At 54.4% G+C, this 19,448-nt stretch overlaps 1 protein-coding gene across 1 annotated transcript; it reads left to right on the plus strand.

Annotated features, from left to right (window-relative positions):
- Window positions 1-113: 113 nt before the first annotated feature.
- On the plus strand, window positions 114-18,026 carry SDC4 (syndecan 4). The gene is made up of 5 exons (XM_036246019.1): window positions 114-200; window positions 11,588-11,726; window positions 12,698-12,744; window positions 13,553-13,754; window positions 16,989-18,026. Exons 1-5 carry the CDS (start codon window positions 132-134, stop codon window positions 17,138-17,140), a joined length of 609 nt encoding a protein of 202 aa, XP_036101912.1. The 5' UTR covers window positions 114-131; the 3' UTR covers window positions 17,141-18,026.
- The last annotated feature ends 1,422 nt before the right edge of the window (window positions 18,027-19,448 follow it).

Consider the following 19,448-nt stretch of genomic DNA (forward strand, 5'->3'; position numbering starts at 1 on the left):
GGAATTCCTGGGGGAGGAGGGCAGGGGTGCGGGCCCGGGGGCGGGGCGGGGCGGGGCCGGCCACCGCCTATAAGGAGAGCCGGCTGCGGGCCGCGGCCACTGCCTGCGCGCCCTTTCCGGACCGCGGTACCATGGCCCCCGTCCGCCTGCTCGCACTGCTGCTGCTCCTCGTGGGCGCCCCCGCCGCCGCCGCAGAGTCGGTAGGTGCTTGGAGATCCCCGGGGGCGCGGACCAGTCCTCCTTTGTTCCTGGCAGCCTGGGATAGAGGGTGATCCGGGGGCTGCGCCATCCCCAGGGAGATGCCGAGGCCGGGCAAACTTTGTTGGAAACTTGGCTCCGAGGTCACAGGGAGGCCCCGGGGGGTGGGGGTGAGGTGTGGCTCCTCCGCTCTGCGTGCGCCCCCAGCCTGTTGCTCTTCCCGCCTCCCCTTGGCCTCCGGCTCGCCGCGGGCTCCAGGCTCGGACGTGACTAAGCCGGTGTCACCTTCCCCCCTCATCCCCCGCACCTTCCCTGGTGATACGGGGACAGGCTCAGAGCCCCGAAGCCTCCTCCTCACCCCCTCGGCGCCGGGAGCAGGCAGCTCAGAATCCGAGGTGCCTGGGGATGAGGGGGACTGCGAGTACTCGGGAGGGGGAGGAGTTGAGGGTTCTGCGGGGCCTTGTTTCACACACTCGGGAGTGGAGGACTGAGCCCTGACCTCACTTCTGGCTGCAGCGTTGCACTGGCTTCTGACGGAGGGCAAGGCCCTGCCCCTGCCGAGTCTCAATGACCCCATCTGCAACAAGGGTACGGGGCAGTGGGACAGGAGGTGACCGGGGCCCTTCTGGGGTCTGTCTTTACAAAGTTGAGACTGATCTTTCAAGGGCGGGCCGTGGGGATGGCTGGGGCTCAGCACTTCACTGCCCACACCCCCCGGACCCCCTGGACTTTATGCAAGAAGAGTGTTTATTTTTGCTCAATGCAGACTGGAAAATCGAAGCACCCACTTTGAGAGCGAGGGTGAGGTGAAGGGGGCTGGGGAGAGGCCTCCGTGAGCTGGGCGAAGCCTTTCCTTCTCGCTGCTCACTGGCCCCTGGGCCGCCTGAAGCTCCATTCATCCCAGCAGCCAGCTGGGGAGAAGGGCGGCAATCTCCTCTGGGAAGCTGGGGGTGCAGAAATTGCTGGGAGAGCCTGGGCTCTGTGCCCCTTTCTGTCCTTAGGCCCAGCTTTGGGGGTGGGGGGCGAGTACGTGCTGTCAGTTCCTGTATGGGGTTCCTATTCCTCTGGGCTTACTTAGCGGGAAGTCGTTTCTGCTTGGGAGGCTTCAGTTGAATGAATAAGACCCTGAGCAATAACCCTCCAGCACATTTAGTGCGTATGATGCGCCTGGCCGTGTTCTAATAGCTTTCTAATGGCTGCTCTACTAGCTCTAGCAACTCGCCTCAGTCTGACAACAACCCTGTTCACTGTTCTTAAACTGGTCCTGAGGCTAGAAAGGCTAACTCACTTGCCAGAGGTCACACAGCTTACCAGGGGCTGAGCAGATTCTCCCTGCCCTCATCTTAACTTGTAGTCCGATGCCTCTCTGAATGGCTGCTGCTGTGTCCCATCCTCAGATATCAAAGCTAATTTAGAGTCTGAAGATTTGGAGCCAATCTCAAGGAAGTCTGAGGTAGAAGGTGATGACTTTCCAAACTAAGGGCAACCTTGCCAAAAAGTTAGTGGCTGGGCCAGGACTCGAACCCAAGCCTGCTGCTCCCTGGTGCAGTGGTCCTTACTAGGCCCTGAAGGATGTGTGGGAGCCCAGCAGGCAGGGAGGCACCCAAAGGAATGCCATGTTGGGTTCTATTGGTCTGGGCAATGGGAGAGGATAGACCCCAGAGGTTGTGAGGTCAATGCGTGGGCAGTCACGTGCGAGTCTAGGCTCAGGGACTGCTGAGCCTGCAAGTCCTTGAGTGAGGAGCAGACAGCTGTGTCCCAAAAGGATGTGGTTTGGGGGAGGGCTGTCAGTCCTGCGGGTGGTGATCCATCAGCTGGGGGAGGTCAGCCCCGAGCAGCTGCTTCCTGAGAGAGGTGTTCTTCTGTTTCATCCTGACCTTAGTGCCCCCCTTCCTGGCGAATGTCACAGACCTTCTGCCTCTAATTGGGTCAGAGGGCTTCCCCTTTGGGCCCTTCCACCCCCTTTCCTCCCATGGTTGTGGCCAGAAAAATCAGACATCGTCCCAGTTGGATTAGACCATAGAGATGATCCATTTGGCCCTTTTTTTGCAGGTGGGGAAAATGAGGCCCAGAAGAAGAGTTTTGCTAATAGCAGTTATGATTTATTGGGTGCTTTCCCCATGCCAGGTTGGGTATATGGAAAACACTCCACAAAAAGCCTGTGGGGGTTGTACTATGCCCACTTTACAGATGAGGGAACCGAGAACAGTAACATGGGTACCACTTTGGGGCAGCAGAGAGCATCTAGGCCATCAAAATCTGTCCAGTAGCCCCCTTCAATAGTGCTGTTGGGGCCCCTCCCCAAATTCAGGTTTAAGCCAAAGGCCTGCCCTCCCCTCGGGTGGTGCCCCCCTTCCCCTAGGTGCCACAAGTTTGGGGAAGGAAGCCGGGGCTGAGCACCCAGCCTCTTCTCCCTTTGGCTGGGGCTTGCATCCTAAACCAGTTCTTCCTGTCCAGCTGGGAGCGTTCCCCTGCACCGCCTTACTGCGCTCCTTTCCTGGCCAATTAAAGGCAGCCTCGTTTTGGGAGTCTGAGCCCCACCTCCCAGGTGGTGCTGCCCAGGAGCACAACCCACCTCTGTGGCACCAGGCCCAATTGGTTCTGGGAAATTGTCCCCCACACACCAGTGTACTTTAGCTTAGAAATGTTTCTGGTCTCCTTGACTGCACAGAAGTAGGGTTGGGGAGGAAGCCCAGGGGTCTAGGACCCTTGAGGAACCGGTGAGAGCTCTTTGGAATCCTTAGGAGCCCTGAGAGCTACCGAGTGCCCAGGAGAATATTTGGGCCGTGGTTGGGGAGGGAGAGTTCCATGAGGTTGGGTCCCTTTCCCTCTCTGGGTCGCCATCCCCCATCTGTAAAATGGGATTTGAACTAATGGCCTCCAGAGCCCTGTCCAACTCGGGCATTTTATTCATGATTAAGTACCGACACTTTGGAAAGGGTTTTGGAAACCATAAAGACATCTAAGGCTTTCCCTCCCTTGAAGAAAGTTATGTTTGGTGAGGGAATGTATACTCCACCAAACTCGGAGTTGCCCCCCGCCCCCCCCCCCACACACACCCCCAAGGCTCTATTCTTTTTTAGTGAAAACACCTGTCTTGTAGTTAGTAGTTAGGAAATGTTGGTATGAATGAAGAAGTAATATTCAGGTGTGTAAACTTCATTCTAAAAAGGTGCACTGAGGTCATTTAATACTGATGCGAATGCCTCCCGGTGTACTGTGAGGTAGGTGTGATTATCTCCATTTTTACCAGAAACTGATGCTCAGAGGAATGTAAGCGTTTGCCAAGGTCAGAACAAGGTCTGTCTGATAACACAGGTGTTTGCTTTGATCGTTCCACAGAGAACATTCCAGATCAGGAAACTGCTGAGTTGAAGGTAGACACCTTAGGTCCTACTTCTGAATTGATGACCTTGAGCAACATGCCCTATCTCAGGATCTCAGTGTCCCTAACTCTAAAATAAGGAGATTGGGCCAGAGCCCTTCAGGGTTCTTCCTGTCCCGAGAGCCTCCTGCGAGGGGAGGAGAGTTTTCTTGGCCTGAACTAGAGGAGAGTGGGGGGTGGGGAGGGACATTCAGCTCCTGCCATCCCCAGCTCCTGGAAACGGAGGGCTTTTCCAAGGACTCGGAGTGCCGAGCGGCCTGAATGAGGGCTGAGAGAGCCAGGCGGGCTGCCTGCCCCAGCTCCCTCCTGGGCGAAATTGACTCCTCGCTGTCCTCAGCCTCCTGGACCTCTGGGTGTGACTTCCAAATGACGTTTAGAACTGGGGAAAGGGCCCTGGCCAGTTTGGCTCAGTGGTTGGAGCATCGGCCTGCGGACCCGAGAGTCCCAGGTTCGGTTCCCGCTAGGGGCACGTACCAAAACAATAAATAAATAAATGTAAATAAAAATAAAATTGGGGAAAGGGGCTGACAGGGCTCTGAGTCACTGGAGGAGAGTAGTAGCTGGCCTGCCTGAGTCACCCATTCCTGTCTACCTCTTGGCTATCGGATGGCTCTGTGGTGGGGCTGTTGAGGTGGCTCCAGAGTTTTGCCTGTCCTTTGACAGGTAGGCAGCATCTGTGTCCCAGGCCTTGAGGGGACATCACAAGAAATGCTAGTACTTGGCCTAGTCCTTCACAGCGCCTTGCGCTGTGTGTGGACTTTGAAAGAATAGACTTCAGCCAGCCCTCAAAGTTGGTTATTTGGCCTCTGCTGAGCAGGTAGTACTTTTTTTTCCCCTTAAAGCAAAATTAAGGCTGCAACTGATCTGAGTTTATAGAGCGAAGCTGATACAGCCCCAAATGGATTTGACCCCAGGAGTCTCTGGTCATTTGGACACCCCCCTCGTTGCTTTCTGGGACGGCTAGAGGGCATTGAAACACTGATTTGGAGTTAGGCAGACCTAAGTGCAGAGGTGTGAAGTCCTACCTGGCCCAGGATGGGCCACTCAGCCTCTCTCTCAGCTTCTTGGTCTGCAAGATCTGGACCGAGGTGAGGTTTGTAGGAGATGACAAGACCGCAAATAAAGATCCCAGTATCGTGCCTGGAGGGCCACTTGAATGCTCTCTGGTGCCTTTGAGAAGCCCACCCCCTTGGCGCCTCCCCCGTTTCCAACCCAGAGCTGCACCGGTGGGAAGGGAGGAGGCCAGGGTGGGGCTGACAGAGCCCAAATCTGCTATTTGTTTGTCTTAGAAGTGGGCTGTTTGCTAATTATCAGATGGGTTTATATTTAATCAAGAACCAGTTCCTGGCAGCCCCACCCCTCCTGCCCTGATCCATGGGAACCCCTTGCCTGGAGGGAGAGGGGGCTGGGGGTGTGCAAAGGGTTTGGACCACATGGACACCGCCCGGGACTCAGGGGTCCTCCCCAGTTGGAGGACCTGGTCAGAGGCGGAGTGAATGCGGAGCGTGCTCTGGGCTTTGCGGAGAGGCGACCCTCCGTTTTCATTGCCTGCTGCCTAGAGAGGGAGGAGAAGATGGCATTTGTCAACAGTTGGGGCCTGCTTTAACCCTAGGGAGGAGTACAGCAAACCTGACTTCTCGGGCTGGTTCGATCCTAACTCACTGGGGACCTTCGGGTGCTGTCCCACGTCTCCCAGCGGCCTCTGGCCCTGTCTGCTGGAGCCTGGGTGCCTGGAAAGTGGGTTTGTTTCCCAGCCAGAAAAACCTGAGCCCCATCCCAGCTCCGCCTGCCACCCCTCAGTGACACACAGTGAGTTAATAAGTCACTTAGCCCGATGGGAGCCCCAGTGTCCTCTATAAAACACCTGTGTCGCTGGAGGGTTATAATCGGTGTTTGGCAAACTTGTAAAGGGCTGGCTTAAGTTTAGTTTATTATTATCCGCTAGACAAGGGTTCTTAACCTGGCCAGAGGTTGGCTTCGGGAAGGTAGAAATGTTGAAAATGTAAACCCATGGTTACAGTTCTTGGGGTTCAAAACTTTTCTTTTTTTTTTTTCAGAGAGCTCTATGAGTCCCCCAAAGATCAGTCTGTGGTCTGAACAGTTCTTTCTGTCTTTGGCTTCTGCAGTTGCTCTACCTCTGTGAACCTCTTCCTCCCCACCCTCTATCCAGGCCCTCCAACTCAGCCCCACCCCCTTACTCTGCATGTCCCCCTTCCCTGCCCTTCAGGCCCGGAGCTCAGCTGCCCCAGTTTTCTCTGGCACCAGAGAAGAGGCTGCTAGTCAGGTGACACCTGGGGTAATGGAAAGGGGAGGCAGGGAGAGGCTGGTATGTGTGGAAACAGTGACTTGATGGAGCCTGCCGGTCATGGCCAGGCCTGCAGGGACTGGCTGTCCCACTCCGGCTTTGGGGCATGGAGCAGGGTGACCAGTGGCTGGGCGAGTCACCAGGAGTGGGGAAGCTGGGCTGAGATGTCTTCGGGACACACTGACTTGGTCCAGAGCGGTGGCTTCCCCGAGTGGTAGGGGAGGCTTCGGCAGGGCAGGGAGCCAGCACCCAGAGCTGATCTAATCAGTCCCGACCAGGCTATCGACTGCTCTTGAGAACAGGGAGGCTTGTTTATGTCCTGCCCGCCATCCAGCAGGGACCTCGGATCCAGGATCCGCTGCCTAGATTACAAACCCCGGCTTCAATGCACCTCTGTCTCCGAGGCCCTGCGGGAGCCAGCCCCTCCCAGCTGTCTCCACCGGTAATTGGAGCAGTGCCCAGCTTGGTTACCAGGCTTCAAGACAGAGGGAGGCTTGTCTCTTGCAGGACCGTCTTTTACAGGTGGGGAAACCGAGGCCCAGAGAGGCAATCTCCCAAGATCGCCCAGGGAGTTAGTGACAGGCGTGTGACATCAGCTCCGGGCAGGGGGACATCCAGAGGCTCCAGAAGCTCCCACCCCCTGCCCCCATTCCTAGCTGGCACCCCAGGATCCTGGAGCCCTTGCTGTGGGAATGGGCTGCCCTGGGGGGTTGGTGAAAAGCTGGCTGCTGGCAGTGCCAGGCCTGGCTACTCTCCTGAGTGATTGTGTTCCGAGTAACCCGACCTCGGAGTGGGCCGAGCCGACATTCGAACCTCACCTCACCCCCAGACCTGCCTTAACCCTTCAGATACCAGAGCACTAGGCTGTGGATTGGCGTGTGGTTGCTTTTGCCTTCTAGATATTTTTTTCATCTCCAAGGCAGGTCAGGAAATACTCTGGCATCGAATTTCAGGCGTTAGTCAACCTCGCCGTCTGATCCTTTTGGAAAAATACAACGGCTGGACAGGTGCTCCAAGTTGTGTGGCCTTGGGTGGGTCTTTGCCCATCTTGGGGTCTTTCTCCCTTGCACATTCTGAAGGGGACGTGATTGGCTGTGGAAAAGTCTCTGACCCAGTATAGGGCATGTCCCCTCTCAGTTTGCAAAGCATCTCCAACCACCTCCTCTCTAGCAATGGAATTGCTTCAACTTTCCCCAGGTCTCTCTGACCCTTTGACTGCCAGCCCCATCATCCAGAAGGAAGACAGGTGGGGATTAATAATAGCTGTGATTCGTTGAGCACCTGCTATGTACCAGGTCACGTGCCAGGTCCCTTGCACACGCTCATGCCTTTCACTTAATCCTCATCATCCTGCCAGGTGCCTCTATCCCTAGTTACAAAAAGAGGAAACTGAGGGTTCAAGATGCGGAATAAGCCCCCAGACTCATAGAGTTTTGCTTATGAATCTGCCTTTGCAGGTAACCACTCTAGCGGAGCCTTCCTTACTGCCGAGGTGGAGAGTCCTGGCTGTGGCCCCCAGGTTGTGCTCATGCTGGGGGCTATCTGACCCTTCAGAAGGGGGTTAGGGGAAACAGCAACAGTATTGATGGTCCCCTCTGGAGATCTCCTGCCAGGATCATTCTGGGGGGTTTAGTTATGGAGCCCAGGGTGCTCATTAACGTTCCCGCTCCCAAAATATGGCATACCCCGTGCCCTCTGGTCTCACCTCCTAAAAGAAGGACCGAGTGTGTCCCTGACCCTACCTCCCCTGGGGAAGAGTCAGGTAGGGGAAGGTTCTCCTCCCACTTCGTACCAGTTCACAGTTAACCAAGCCCTAACCTTGAACTTCTCCCCGGTGCCCCAGCCAAGTTTCTGTTCTTTTGTTTAAGCAATATCACTTTCCACTTTGTTTACTCCCTGGCCAGGGGAAGGGGTGCCCTGCAGCCCTGGCCTGGCAGTGTGTGCCGTGGGCTCTGAGGTTGGGGTGGAGGTGAAGCGTGGATGGCAGTGAAAAGTTGGGATGCGGCCAAGACATTGTCTTGAGGAAGAACGAGGACTGAATCTCAGCTCTGTCGCTTTCTAGCTCTGTGACTTCGGATGAATAACAACCGAACCTCAGTTTCCTGCAAAATGGGTAGAACACCCTACCAGTTTGTGCCAACAAAATGAGCTCGTACAGAGAAGAACCCGGCTTGGTGCCTGGCATGCCGTGCACACCTGTGCTAGCCACCCAGCCCCCATGCTTGTCCTGGGTGACAAAAGCTATAGAACTTTGGGGCAGGGTCAGTGATCTTTTCCTAGCTTCATGCCTACAGCCTAAGGACTGGATGGGGATATATATATGGAGTGACAGCTACTGCCTGTGGACCTCCTGAGACCCTGAGGGGGCAGCCAAAACCTTAGAAGGGGGGAGGGAGGACAACTCCAGCCCGAGCACCAGGAGACCTAGGTTCTAAGTCCAGCTCTGTCGCCAGCTGCTCAGGTGACCTTGGCAGAGCTCCTTGTCTTTTCATCTGTTTGCTGGGTTATAAGATGAGACACTTGGACTCTGTGGCCCCAGAGACCTTCTGTTGGCAGGTGTTAGTCTCTTTAGAACAAAACAGCACCTACCCGCTCTCCTTTCCATGGAGAATGTGGGAAGCACCCAGCATTTCTGACCCCAGGGCACCAACCCCAGGGGTGCACCAGCCACAGGGCCAGCAGGGTCCGTGAGACCCAGGCTCGCTGCCTTGTTCCCCTGGCAATTTCTGCTGTGTGTCTGTGAGAAGGGCAAAGACACAGGGAGACCCAAGAGTCGAGAGAGGATGCCTGTGCGTGCACACACATGTGAATACACGTTCCCTGGGCAGGGATGGGGTGAGCTGAGGAGAACAGACCACATCCTTAGCTGGGAGCAGGGTGGGGTCCTTCTCTGGTCAGGGCTGGGCCTGGCTGCTGGGTGGCCTGGTTCTTCAAAGCCTCCCCAGACTGAATGGGCCCTGCTGAAAAGAGGGTGGGGGAAGGGAGGGCTGTTGGCACCCCCACGCACACATATAAAGGGATGATTACCCACAAGCCCCTGCAGTGAGGTCCTATCTTGCTGGCCTAGTCTTAAAGGGCTCCTGCCCACTTGGGAATTTCCATGTTCTCAAGGGTCATGGGCAGAGAAGGAGCCAGAGAGGGTGCTTCTGGAGTTGAAGAATAATTTAATTTCCTGTTTCCTCTTACCAGCACACCTCACAATTCTGCCAGGGCACCTTGACCTGCTGGAGAGGGCCCCGAGGCTCTAGGATGCAGCCTTTAGGGACCCCATCCTTTTAGAGACGGGACAGCCCTAGGAATTAATCCGGCTCAGCCTCAGTTTTGCAGATTTGGCTGCAAGATTGCCATACCCGCCTCCTTCGTCTTCGTTTCGCCAGTGTACCACGGAGGTAGTTCCCATCCACCAGTCCGTGTGCTAACCCACTAACCCACGGGGGCTTTGAAACACTCCAGCACTGAAAGGCAGGAGACGGAGCAACATTCCATGGCACCTGGGATGAGAAGGGGGAGGGAGGGTCTCAGCCCGAGGCAGCCCCTGTTGGGACCCCAGCCCCCGTCTCGAGGACTTGCAGCTCTGACTCCCACAGCACAGTCTGGTCTCAGGTCAGCTCAACAAGTGGCCGTAGCGCCATCTTTCCCTCCTGGGCTGGTTTGACCTCCACTGAAGAGGGCTTCTTGGGTAGGAGGGCACTCTGTGCACGTGTGTTTATACGTGTGGGTTTATGTATATGTGGGCAAAGCCTCAGGGAACCCATGCTTGGGTTCTGGTCCAGTGTGGCCATTTTCTGCGTTTGTGAATTTAGGCAAGTGACTTCACCTTTCTGAGGCCCCTGCCCCCGGCCTCTGCCCCCTTTCCACTTCTTTAAAAAAAAAAAAAAGATCTGTTAGGAAAACCACTTTGTGCTGAGTGCTCAGCTAGGTAAGCCACAGAGGTCCTGCTCTCAGATTCTGAGCCCCAGAGAAATTTGCAACAGGAGAAGAGGGTAGGAGCACAGGGACCCGCCCGAGGTCCTGGCCCCTTGCGCAAGCAACCACCAAGGAACTTTAGTTCTGAGCTGCCAAACCAAAGCCACGGGCACGGGCTGTGTGCGGGGGCTGGAATTCCAACCCCAGAGGCTCAACAGCTCCTGATTCCCAAGTCATGAAGTCATCCCTAACCAGGGCTTAACCCCTTCTGCCTCCCCACCCCCATGTGCCAAGCGGTCAGCAAAAATTCCCCCCTCCTGCAGGAGGTGCGGTGCCTCCCCACTGCCTTCCTCCCAGCCTGGCCCTGCTCCCTTCCGGAAATCCAGCACATGCCCTCGAATATGCGCCCGTGGGAGTGGAAGAGGGCCTGACAGGCTCCACCTGCCTCTGCCGGAAGCCAGTGGAGGCGCCTGGGCCCTTCCCTGCGATGGTGACCTTGTCTTAGGAACCAACATGCCTTCTCGGGCTCCCCGTCTCCCTGGCCGTCTCCAGCGGGCTAAGGGACAGCCTGTGGGTCAGAAACAGAGACGGGGCCTTTCCCTCTGTGAGCTGTAGAGCTGACTCGCTGTGTGAACTTGGGCAAGTCACGGGCTGTCTGGGGCGATCTTCTCTCCGGTTCCATGAAACGAGGGAACAGGACATCGCTGACCTCCTGCAGCTAGGGCTCTGGGAAAGAAGGTGGGGAACTGTTGGGGAGGGGTAGCGTTGAACTTAGTAGAAAGCCTAACCCTCTGGCAAATAGTAGACACTTTAATATTTGAATTAAACACTGAAATCATGAACTTGGCCCAGGGCTGCTGTTCTGTGGGCAGCCAGACCCCCAGCCAGGGGCTAAGAGGAAGGTGGAGGGCATGTCGAGCACTTTCTACCCTCTTGAGCGCTGGGGGTGGAAGCAGAGTAGGACCTTGAGAAGGTTCTCTGCCTCCCTAGATCTTTGTTACTTTCCTTCTAAAAGCTTCTTGGTCCGGGTGGACCTAAGATTCTGCTGTGACCAGGTAGGTCCCCATGGCGTAGGTAGGGGCTGAGTGATCCTTGTGGGTCCTGGAGTAGATGGTCCGTGAGGGCAGGACTGTGCCTCTCCGTGTCCTGCACAGTGTTGGTGGCAGAGCAGACAGCTCTGTGGGAGCTGTTGGGAAGGCTGAAGACAAAAGTACATGTGTGTGCTCGTGAGTCACTAGGTCTGGGTGACGCCCTGCCCTGAGGCTGTCCTGGGAGATGCGTGAGCCAGCCCTGCCTGTCCCAGGCAAGTCTGACTCAGCTGGGAAAGGCGTCCCAGAGCCAGCAGCCCTCTGCTGTGGGTGAATCAGCTACAGCAGTGTCCCAGAGCCCCTGCACAGTGGACCCTGTGGCCAGCCTGTTGAAGGGGGCGAGGAGGGGGGAGGGTGCTGGCTCTGAAGTCAGGTGACCCGACATGAAACCCTCACTCCTCCCTCTGCTACTTGGGTCACCAAAATAAAATGCTTAGTAAATAGCACCTAGTACTATATTTACATTCTGGTTATTACCACCTTTATTAGCCCAGAATGGGAAAGAGACTTGCCTAAGGTCACACAGCAAGTTAGGGGCCAGGAGGAGTCCAGGACTCAGGACTCCGGGCTCTGGCCAGGTCCCCTTCCAGCACCTCAGTTTACCTTCTCGAATGCCCATTTTCACTGGGTATTTTGGGGCTTGGGGGTTGTTGTAGACCATTTAGGGGCTATTGGCTGATCTGTCTCTTTTTTTTTTTGCCCTAGATCCGAGAGACTGAGGTCATCGACCCCCAGGACCTCCTGGAAGGCCCGTACTTTTCCGGACCCCTCCCGGACGATGAGGACGTGGGGGTGCCCGGGCAGGACTTCGATGACTTTGAGCTGTCTGGCTCTGGAGACCTGGGTATGGAGGCCTGGGGCACGGGGCTGGAGGGAATGTTGACTCTCCTCCTGGGATGGTGACCACGTTTGTGTAGATTTTCCTAGAGTGCTCCTCCTCGCTTAAATAAGAGGGAGCAACGTAAGTGGATCAGCCATTTCCATCGCTGAGACCCTCCCTGAGCTGGTTGTTTGTAGTTCTAGGTTTTCTGAGCAGCAGCCTGGTCCTGTCCACCCAGGGCACAGTGAGAGTGGGGTGGAGTGGGGAGCACTAAGTGTTTTCCTTCCTTTGGAAAGAAAAAGACCTGGGGCCCTACAGGGGAGGAGGTGTCGGTGGGAAACCATGAGCAGGCCCCTGCTTCAGAGCTGGTGGGAGTGGGTGAAGGCGCCCGGGCTTCTTGGGGCTGGTCTCCTGTGACTTTCTGGCCCTCGATGCTGGACTAGACAGAGCTACTAGAAACATCCCTGCTATGGGCAGGGTGGTGTCATGATTCAAAGTTTGAGCTTTGGAGTCATGTAGTCCTGAGTTCAAACCACCAGCCTATGGCCTCTGAGCTTTGGTTTCCGAATGTGTAAAATGAGAATAGAAATGACATCACATCCGTGTTTTGGGCACTGGACTCTAATGTTTTAATATCGCAACTTCTAATATTTCATATTGCGATCTTGCTTTCTCAAACGAGTCCCCTGGGGATCTTGTTAAAATGCAGATTCTGGTTCGGTGGGCCCTGGACTTCTGCATTTCTCACCAGCCCCCAGGGATGCTGTCAGTCCCTGGATCCGCCCTTTCCTGAGCCAGGTGTTGGAGTGGACAGAGCCAGGGAGGCAGGTGTTAGGAGCCCCATTTTACAGATGCGGAGGCTGAAGCTGGGGTGGAAACAGTCACTTGTAAGCACTGAGCTTATACATGTAGACTTCCAGCAGCCATGGCTGAAAAGGGGTCATTTATCTGGGGGTGACTGATCTCACACTCACACAGCCTTTCTGACCTTACAGATGACTTAGAGGACCCCAGGGTCTTCCCCGAAGTAATCCAACCCTCGGTAAGTAACCGCATGCCTTGCTTCTCCCCCTGCCCCTCTGTGACACCCATTGAGAGGGGCAGAATAAGAGAGGGTCTGACCTCACACTCTGCAAGAAGGCTTTTATTTATGACCCTGGGCTCCTCGGGGACGGGCACCACTGTGGGCCATGGGTAGGCCACCCTCCCTGCAAGGATCATCACTGGCAACACTTAGATGTGTTTCCAGCCCCTTTCCTGTGTTTTTATAGGTATTTCCCAGGATGAATCTCAAATGATACACACAGTTCTGTGTACTGCATTTTTCACTCAAAGTGGTCATGAGTATGTCCCCACATAATTAAATGTTCTTTCTGTTGTTTTTAGAGGCTGCATAATTAGAGTTCACCCGACTCCCCTGATTGATGGAAAAGTTGTTTATAACATTTTGATATTCTGAAATTATAGCATCACAGCAAACATCTGAAACAAATTTCTGATTAGCATCTTAAGACAGAGTCCCGGAGGCAAAACTGCTGCCTTAAAGGGCAAGCAACTGCGCGGTTTGGCCAGACCTTCCCTCCAGAGCGGTTTCTCTTAGAAAACCCCCGAGCAGCAGTGAGTGTGGACACCTGCTTCCCGGTTCCCCCGGCCACACTGTTCATTCCCACTTTGAAACAGACCTACTAGAAAAGTGGAGGGAAGGATTGGACGGCACAATGATCGAGGTTGTGGCTGATTTCTGCGCCAGGGCCACATGGTTCAGTCACCAAGAAGCAGAACCAGATTCCCCACCTGCCCAGGGTCTCTCTCCAAACTCTGATGATCTTTCTCTTCTCCTCCCCATCCAGGTGCCCTTAGATAACCACATTCCCGAGAGGGCGGGGCCTGGGAGCCGGGTCCCCACGGAACCCAAGGAACTGGAGGAGAACGAGGTCGTCCCCAAGAGGCTCTCGCCACCCCTCGAAGGGAACGAGGATGTGTCCAACAGGGTGTCCATGTCCAGCACTGCCCAGAGCAGCAGCATCTTCGAGAGAACAGAGGTCCTGGCAGGTAAGGTCCCTGCACCTCCAAGAGGGGGCGGGCTCAGTGGGAGGTAGTGCTGCAGGCAAGGACACTTGAGTCTTTGGGGCTCCTTGGTGGCCCTTCCTTGCAGCCACATTCAAAGTATCCCACCTTGAAGGACTACACCTCCCTGAGGTGGGGGGGGAGAATAATCGCACATCAAGTCTTCTAAAGAATAGACAAACGAGTCATTCCCTTGCCTGAAGTCCTTGCCTCTTATTTTGAAAGCATTTTCACCTCCTTGGTTTGGTACCTAGGGAGTGAATTATTAAAAGTCAACAATCTTTGAAAACCTCCCTTGAAAGTCCAGACCCTCCTTAGGATTAGCTGGCTTCCCCTCCCCCTCCTCGTCGCTTGACATTCTCTGACCTCGGCTGAGAAGCTTTTGAACCTCAGTGGATGAACCTCAGTTTCCCCCTCTGTAAATGGGGACAGTGAGACCTCTTTGGGTTGGTATAATGACTCCATGAAAAATAGAATCTGAAATAACTAGGCAAACTGTAAAGGGCTGTTCTGATTGACTAGTATGATAGGTTCACCTACCATACAAGGTCAAGGTGAGAGGCAACAAGGGTTTGCGATCCCAAAGGATAGCTATGCGGGAAATCTGATTCAGGCAGGAACCCAACTAGAGTTCCGATTAGGAGGTGAAGATAAGGGGTATTTATGAGAAAGGGAAGGGGAACTATGACATGAATAGAAGGAAGGAATTCCTACGGGTGTTGCATAAGCTAAGGAAGCAGATAAACTAACAGAGGGATGCTAATTATAAAGAATGTCTTTCATATTCTGTCATGATGTCTGCTTTCCTGTTATCTTTGCAAACGCTTGTTGGGAATGCAAGGCTACTGCTCTAGGCCAGTCCTTCCAAAGGTTGTTCCGCCCAGTTTGAACCTCTCGAAGGTTCGAAGGTTCGAGGAGGAACACCTGCAGGGCAGTTCCTCTAGGCTGGCGGCTCCCACTCCATTTTGAAGTGGCTCCGCTCATCCTGTTTTTCACAAATGTGTCATTGAATCTGCATTGACCCTTCACAGTAGGTGGCACACGGGGGACCTTCATGTGACAGACTGAAAGCTGAGGCCTAGGGTGGTTCAGTGGGTGGCCTCAGGACAGAGCCGTGGGGTCCTCGACTGTGTCGCGCTGCTGTGGGGGGAGCTGGGTCCCAGGGTGAGGCTTTGGGAGCAGCTGCCAAGCCTCACTGGACCTTCAGCTGGGCTGGTGACTGGCTGCCTCCTTCCCTGGCAGCCTTGGGGGTTTCCAAAGCTGGGGGCATTTTACAGGCCAAGGGCCAGCCAGTCTGGATGAACCAGCCTGGGCAGCGGGCACTCCAGGCCCAGGCTGAGTAACTCCTGTCTCCTGGCAACCACCTGGGCCAGTAGCGGCCAGAAGGCTCGAGGTACAGGGAAGGAGCCCTGTGTCCTCCCTGCGTCTGGCAAGTGAGGCTCCTAGAAGTCTAACCCCAGGCGACTTGGGGCCCATCTCAGCCCTGACCCCGGGTCCCTGGGATCTGAGCTAACATTCTTTGTACTTTTCCTTCACTACCTTCTGTGTGATGGGGGTGGGGTAGGGGTATTTTAAAGCTTCCCCCATCTTTCTCTAACCACAGAGTTTCACTTTCTGCCCCACATGTGGGGTTCGTAGAAGGCTTTGCTTTAACCAACAGAAGGGTTCGGTTCTTCTTTTTCTAAAAAGGGCTTTTTCTTTAAAACAACTGATCTATTCCAAGGAACTGTTTCTTATACATGGGGAAGCTGCCACCCCATGCCAGAGAAGGCAAACCGCTCGCCGTGGCTCACATAGCCAGAGACAGAACCGAAGACAGGTGCTCGCTTCAATCTTGCGGTAGAGAAGGGTCTGAGCACGTGATCTTCGTGTGAAGTGCTGTTGTTGAGCTAGTTGAGGCGGGACCCTGCCCTCCCCCCTTTCCAACAGCACCTGGGAGTGTATCAGGTGCTTGCCATGTGCCCTGGGATTCGTGTGCCCCCCTCATTTGAGTCCCCACATCGACCCTATCAGATGGGTATGGTGATCGGTACTGTTCCAGGGAAGGAAACTGAGGCTCGGAGAAGCCAAATCACTTGTCCAAAGTCATAACACCAGAAGGTGGTGGGCCTGGCATGGGAACCTAGGACTGCAGTCACTTCTGAGACTGCACTTGAACCTTGACCTGTGGGAAGTCCCAGCACAGACCTGCCAGAGGGGGTCATCGGAGGGAAAGGTGAGGCTGACAGACTGGAGTTGGTACCTGATATTCTCTTTTCTTGTCATCTCCAAAGTGGGCACTTTGTGGCTGCTTTGTCGTAGAGTTTTAGCCAAGAAAAACCTTCCTCGGCTCCGGTGCCTCCGTTCTCTGCACAGCCTTGGAGTGTGTGCAGGGACGGAGAATTAATCTTCTTAGCCTGAGTAAGTCCGAATTAGGGGACTCAAGCTGCCACAGAAAGGGTTCTGCGGGACATCCCTGCCCTCCACAAACGAGCCATTCCGGCCTCCTGGCGGAGAGCAGGGACATCCGCCCGAGTGGGAAGGCCCCACGTGTGCCTGACACTGGCCCGGTGTCCGTGGGCTGTGCCATTCACTGCTGTGCCAGCCCAATTCAGGGTGCCAGGGCCTCGGAGAGAAACCACGTGTTTACAGTTCATGAGTACTGAGCACATGCTATGGGCTTCTCAGTGCTCTAAGTGGATTTGTGTATTTGATTAGGACACATGGATGCGAAAGGTACTGTTATTTCCATTTTGCAGTGAGTGAGATGAAGGAGCTTAAGGAAACACAGCTGGGCAGTGGGAGGGTTGGGAGGGGAAGCTGGGCCTTACCCAGTGATCATAAATCGCCATCTGCAATTGTCTAGAACATAGTAGGGTGGACATGACAGTGTGTGGCACCTGTGTATGGTCGTGTATACCTGTGTGTACACAGATGCGTCTGCCTATCTATAGGAAGGTACGTGTACAGGTGCACACAGGGACAGCTAGAGGACCGCGCGATAAGTGTGTGTCTACGGCCATTTCCACAGCCTGCAATTTTGCTTGCTTCTGGCTCCGTTAGGGCTAAGCTGCCCCTGGGAAGTCGGCTTGGTATCTGGAAAGAGCTGGGCTTTGGGCTCCGACAGATGTGGGTTGGAATGGTGGCTTTGCCACTCTGTCCCTACGGTCGTCAGTGACGGGGGAGGGTGCCCGAAGTCCCCAGGAGACGCTCTCACCTCGCTGTCCCTCTTCCCTCCAGCTCTGATCGTGGGCGGCAGCGTGGGCATCCTCTTCGCCGTGTTCCTGGTCCTGCTGCTGATGTACCGCATGAAGAAAAAGGACGAAGGCAGCTACGACCTGGGCAAGAAGCCCATCTACAAAAAGGCCCCCACCAACGAGTTCTACGCCTGAGGCTTCCTCACGGGCACCAGCTTGGACTTGAGGGGGTGGGAAGCCACGGATTGTGGAGGGTGGACTTTGGGGCGGCGGAGGAGGGCAACCTAACACTGACCTGTCAGCACCTTCAGCTCTGATCACGTCTTAAGGGACAAGAGAGATATCACCTCCTATTCCTGCCTGCCTCGGCTTGATTCTCCATGGTCCCAGCAGGAAAATGAGGTTAAACTTGGCCTTTCCAAAAACAAGTCTAAGATTGGATTATTTCCTCATCTTCCAGTTTAGCATCTAGGCCCTGCTTAGAGCCTGTACTCTGTACCGCAGGCCGACGCTCTAACCGCTGAGCCAAACCGGCCAGGGCTAGAGCCTGTACTGACCATGCTTCATCCAGATCCCTTTGGAAACTGTCCTGTGAGTCCTGCCGGGGGTCTGTCCCCAGCACCTCCCTTCCTCCCTCCTCCCTACAGCCCGTCCCTCTGCCAGGAACTGGGAGAAGGAGCTAGAACCATCGTACCTTGAGATGTGTCCAGCAAAGGGCACTGTGTCCACACTGCAGGAGTCTGTGGTGTACCTTGGGCCACTGGGCTCTTTGCAGTGACTTTTGGAAGTCAACTGTTTTATTTGGGGGGAGAGCTGAAGGTTCATACCGCAGTGGGTTTGTAGAATATTTGTAAATCTATTTTTAGTGTTTTTTTTTTTTTTTTAACCGTTCATTCCTTTGTGTAGAGTCTCTGCCTGGGCAGGAGCACACAGGTGCCTGGGCGCGCTCTGCTTGTGCGGTTCCATCGCTCCTGCTACGTTTGTATTTAATGGGTTTTTTTTGGGGGGGGGGTTGTTCGTTTTTATTTCTCGAAAATGAGAGAAGAGCTGGAGATATGATTTTTATTAATTTTTTTTTTTTTTACTATTTATAGCTTCAGACAGGGCCTCGCTTTTCTCTGTTTCTTTACATCCCCTCCCCGTTTTATAAAGTGGACCTCACGCCCTCTGTTCGGGACTTCGACCCTTTCCGAAGCTGCTTCCTTGAAGTCGCTTTTGCTGAGACATCGTTTTCTAGCCGATCCCAAAATATAATGTAAGCGATGGTGGGATATTTGCATCTCTTTTCTTGTAATATATTATTATTCTTCCTTGGTTCTAGAAAAATAGATACATATATTTTTTCAGGAGATAGTGTGGTATTTCCCATTTGAAGTTGGCTGGGCGGTTGAGTGAGTGGATCTTTATGTGGCTGAAGGGGGTTTTGCCTCTTTCTCTGGCCCAGTTCCTGGTGCTTTTCCATCGGGCTAGGGTAGTTGAGGGTAGATAGTTCTACCTTCCTTCTAGCTTCTGCTTTGAACCCAGCTGGTGTTCCTTCGTGTCTCCAAATTTAAGAGAAAATTGGAGAGTTGTGCTAGCCAATAATGCAGTAGCCACCGGCCACAGGTGGCTGTTTAAGTCAATTAAAAGGATATAACATTAAAAACCCATTTCTTGGTTCCACTGACCACATTTCAAGGGCTCAGTTGCCACGTGTGGCCAGTGGCTGCCGTGGTGGGCAGGCAGGTGGAGACCATTTCCATCTGTTGGAGAACTGCTAGAGAACTAAGCTGGATTCGCAAGTCACAGCCCCAGCTTTGCTGGGGTGACCTTTGTCTCCCTGGGCAGAGGAGGGGCTGGAGAGGGCTGACGGGGCCCTCGCCCTGGAGCCTGTTAGCTGTGACCTTCCCTTCCGGAGAGGAGAGGCTTGGTGGCTTAGCCTGGGCAGGCTGCGTCTTCTGACCCCACTGGCTGGGGTGGGGGGCATCCGCCTCACTTCCTGTACCCCACAACCCAGGGTTCCCAGCTGGCTGGGTCCTGTTCCCACCAACCCCCACCCCACATCCTTTCCTCTGGCTATGTTGGAAGTGAGCCCCTCTTGTAGCCCCCTCACACAGTTGTCTGTTACTGATTTTTTTTGATAAAAAGATAATAAAAACATACTTTCTAGATCGCCTGCCTCTGTGATTTTTTTTAATGAATTTATTTGTATTTATTTCACCATATTGTTTCCTTTTTTGTTTGTTAATCCTCACTCGAGGATACTTTTTCCATTGATTTTTTTTTAGAGAGAGTGGAAAGGAGGGAGGGAGGAGGGAGCGAGAGAAACATCAATGTGAGGGAGACATATTGATTGGTTGCTTCCCTCACGTGCCCCGACCGGGGCTGGGATCAAACCTGCAGCCCTCCGTGTGAGCTCTAACCACTAATTTTAAAGTTCCTACGAAGTCCTCCTTTTTGGGCCGGTTCCCTTGGCTTCGGTGGAGCCTGAGATGAATGCCCTGCCCAAACGCCCTGTGGGGAG

This window comes from Molossus molossus, unplaced genomic scaffold, assembly GCF_014108415.1.
Source record: "Molossus molossus isolate mMolMol1 unplaced genomic scaffold, mMolMol1.p scaffold_m16_p_6, whole genome shotgun sequence".
NCBI lineage: Eukaryota > Metazoa > Chordata > Mammalia > Chiroptera > Molossidae > Molossus > Molossus molossus.

Coding starts and splice junctions, on each gene's coding strand:
- SDC4 (XM_036246019.1), top strand. CDS start 132: ATGGCCCCCGTCCGCCTGCTCGCACTGCTGCTGCTCCTCGTGGGCGCC. Junction 12,745..13,552: donor CCGAAGTAATCCAACCCTCG/GTAAGTAACCGC, acceptor CTCCCCATCCAG/GTGCCCTTAGATAACCACAT. Junction 13,755..16,988: donor GAGAACAGAGGTCCTGGCAG/GTAAGGTCCCTG, acceptor TCTTCCCTCCAG/CTCTGATCGTGGGCGGCAGC.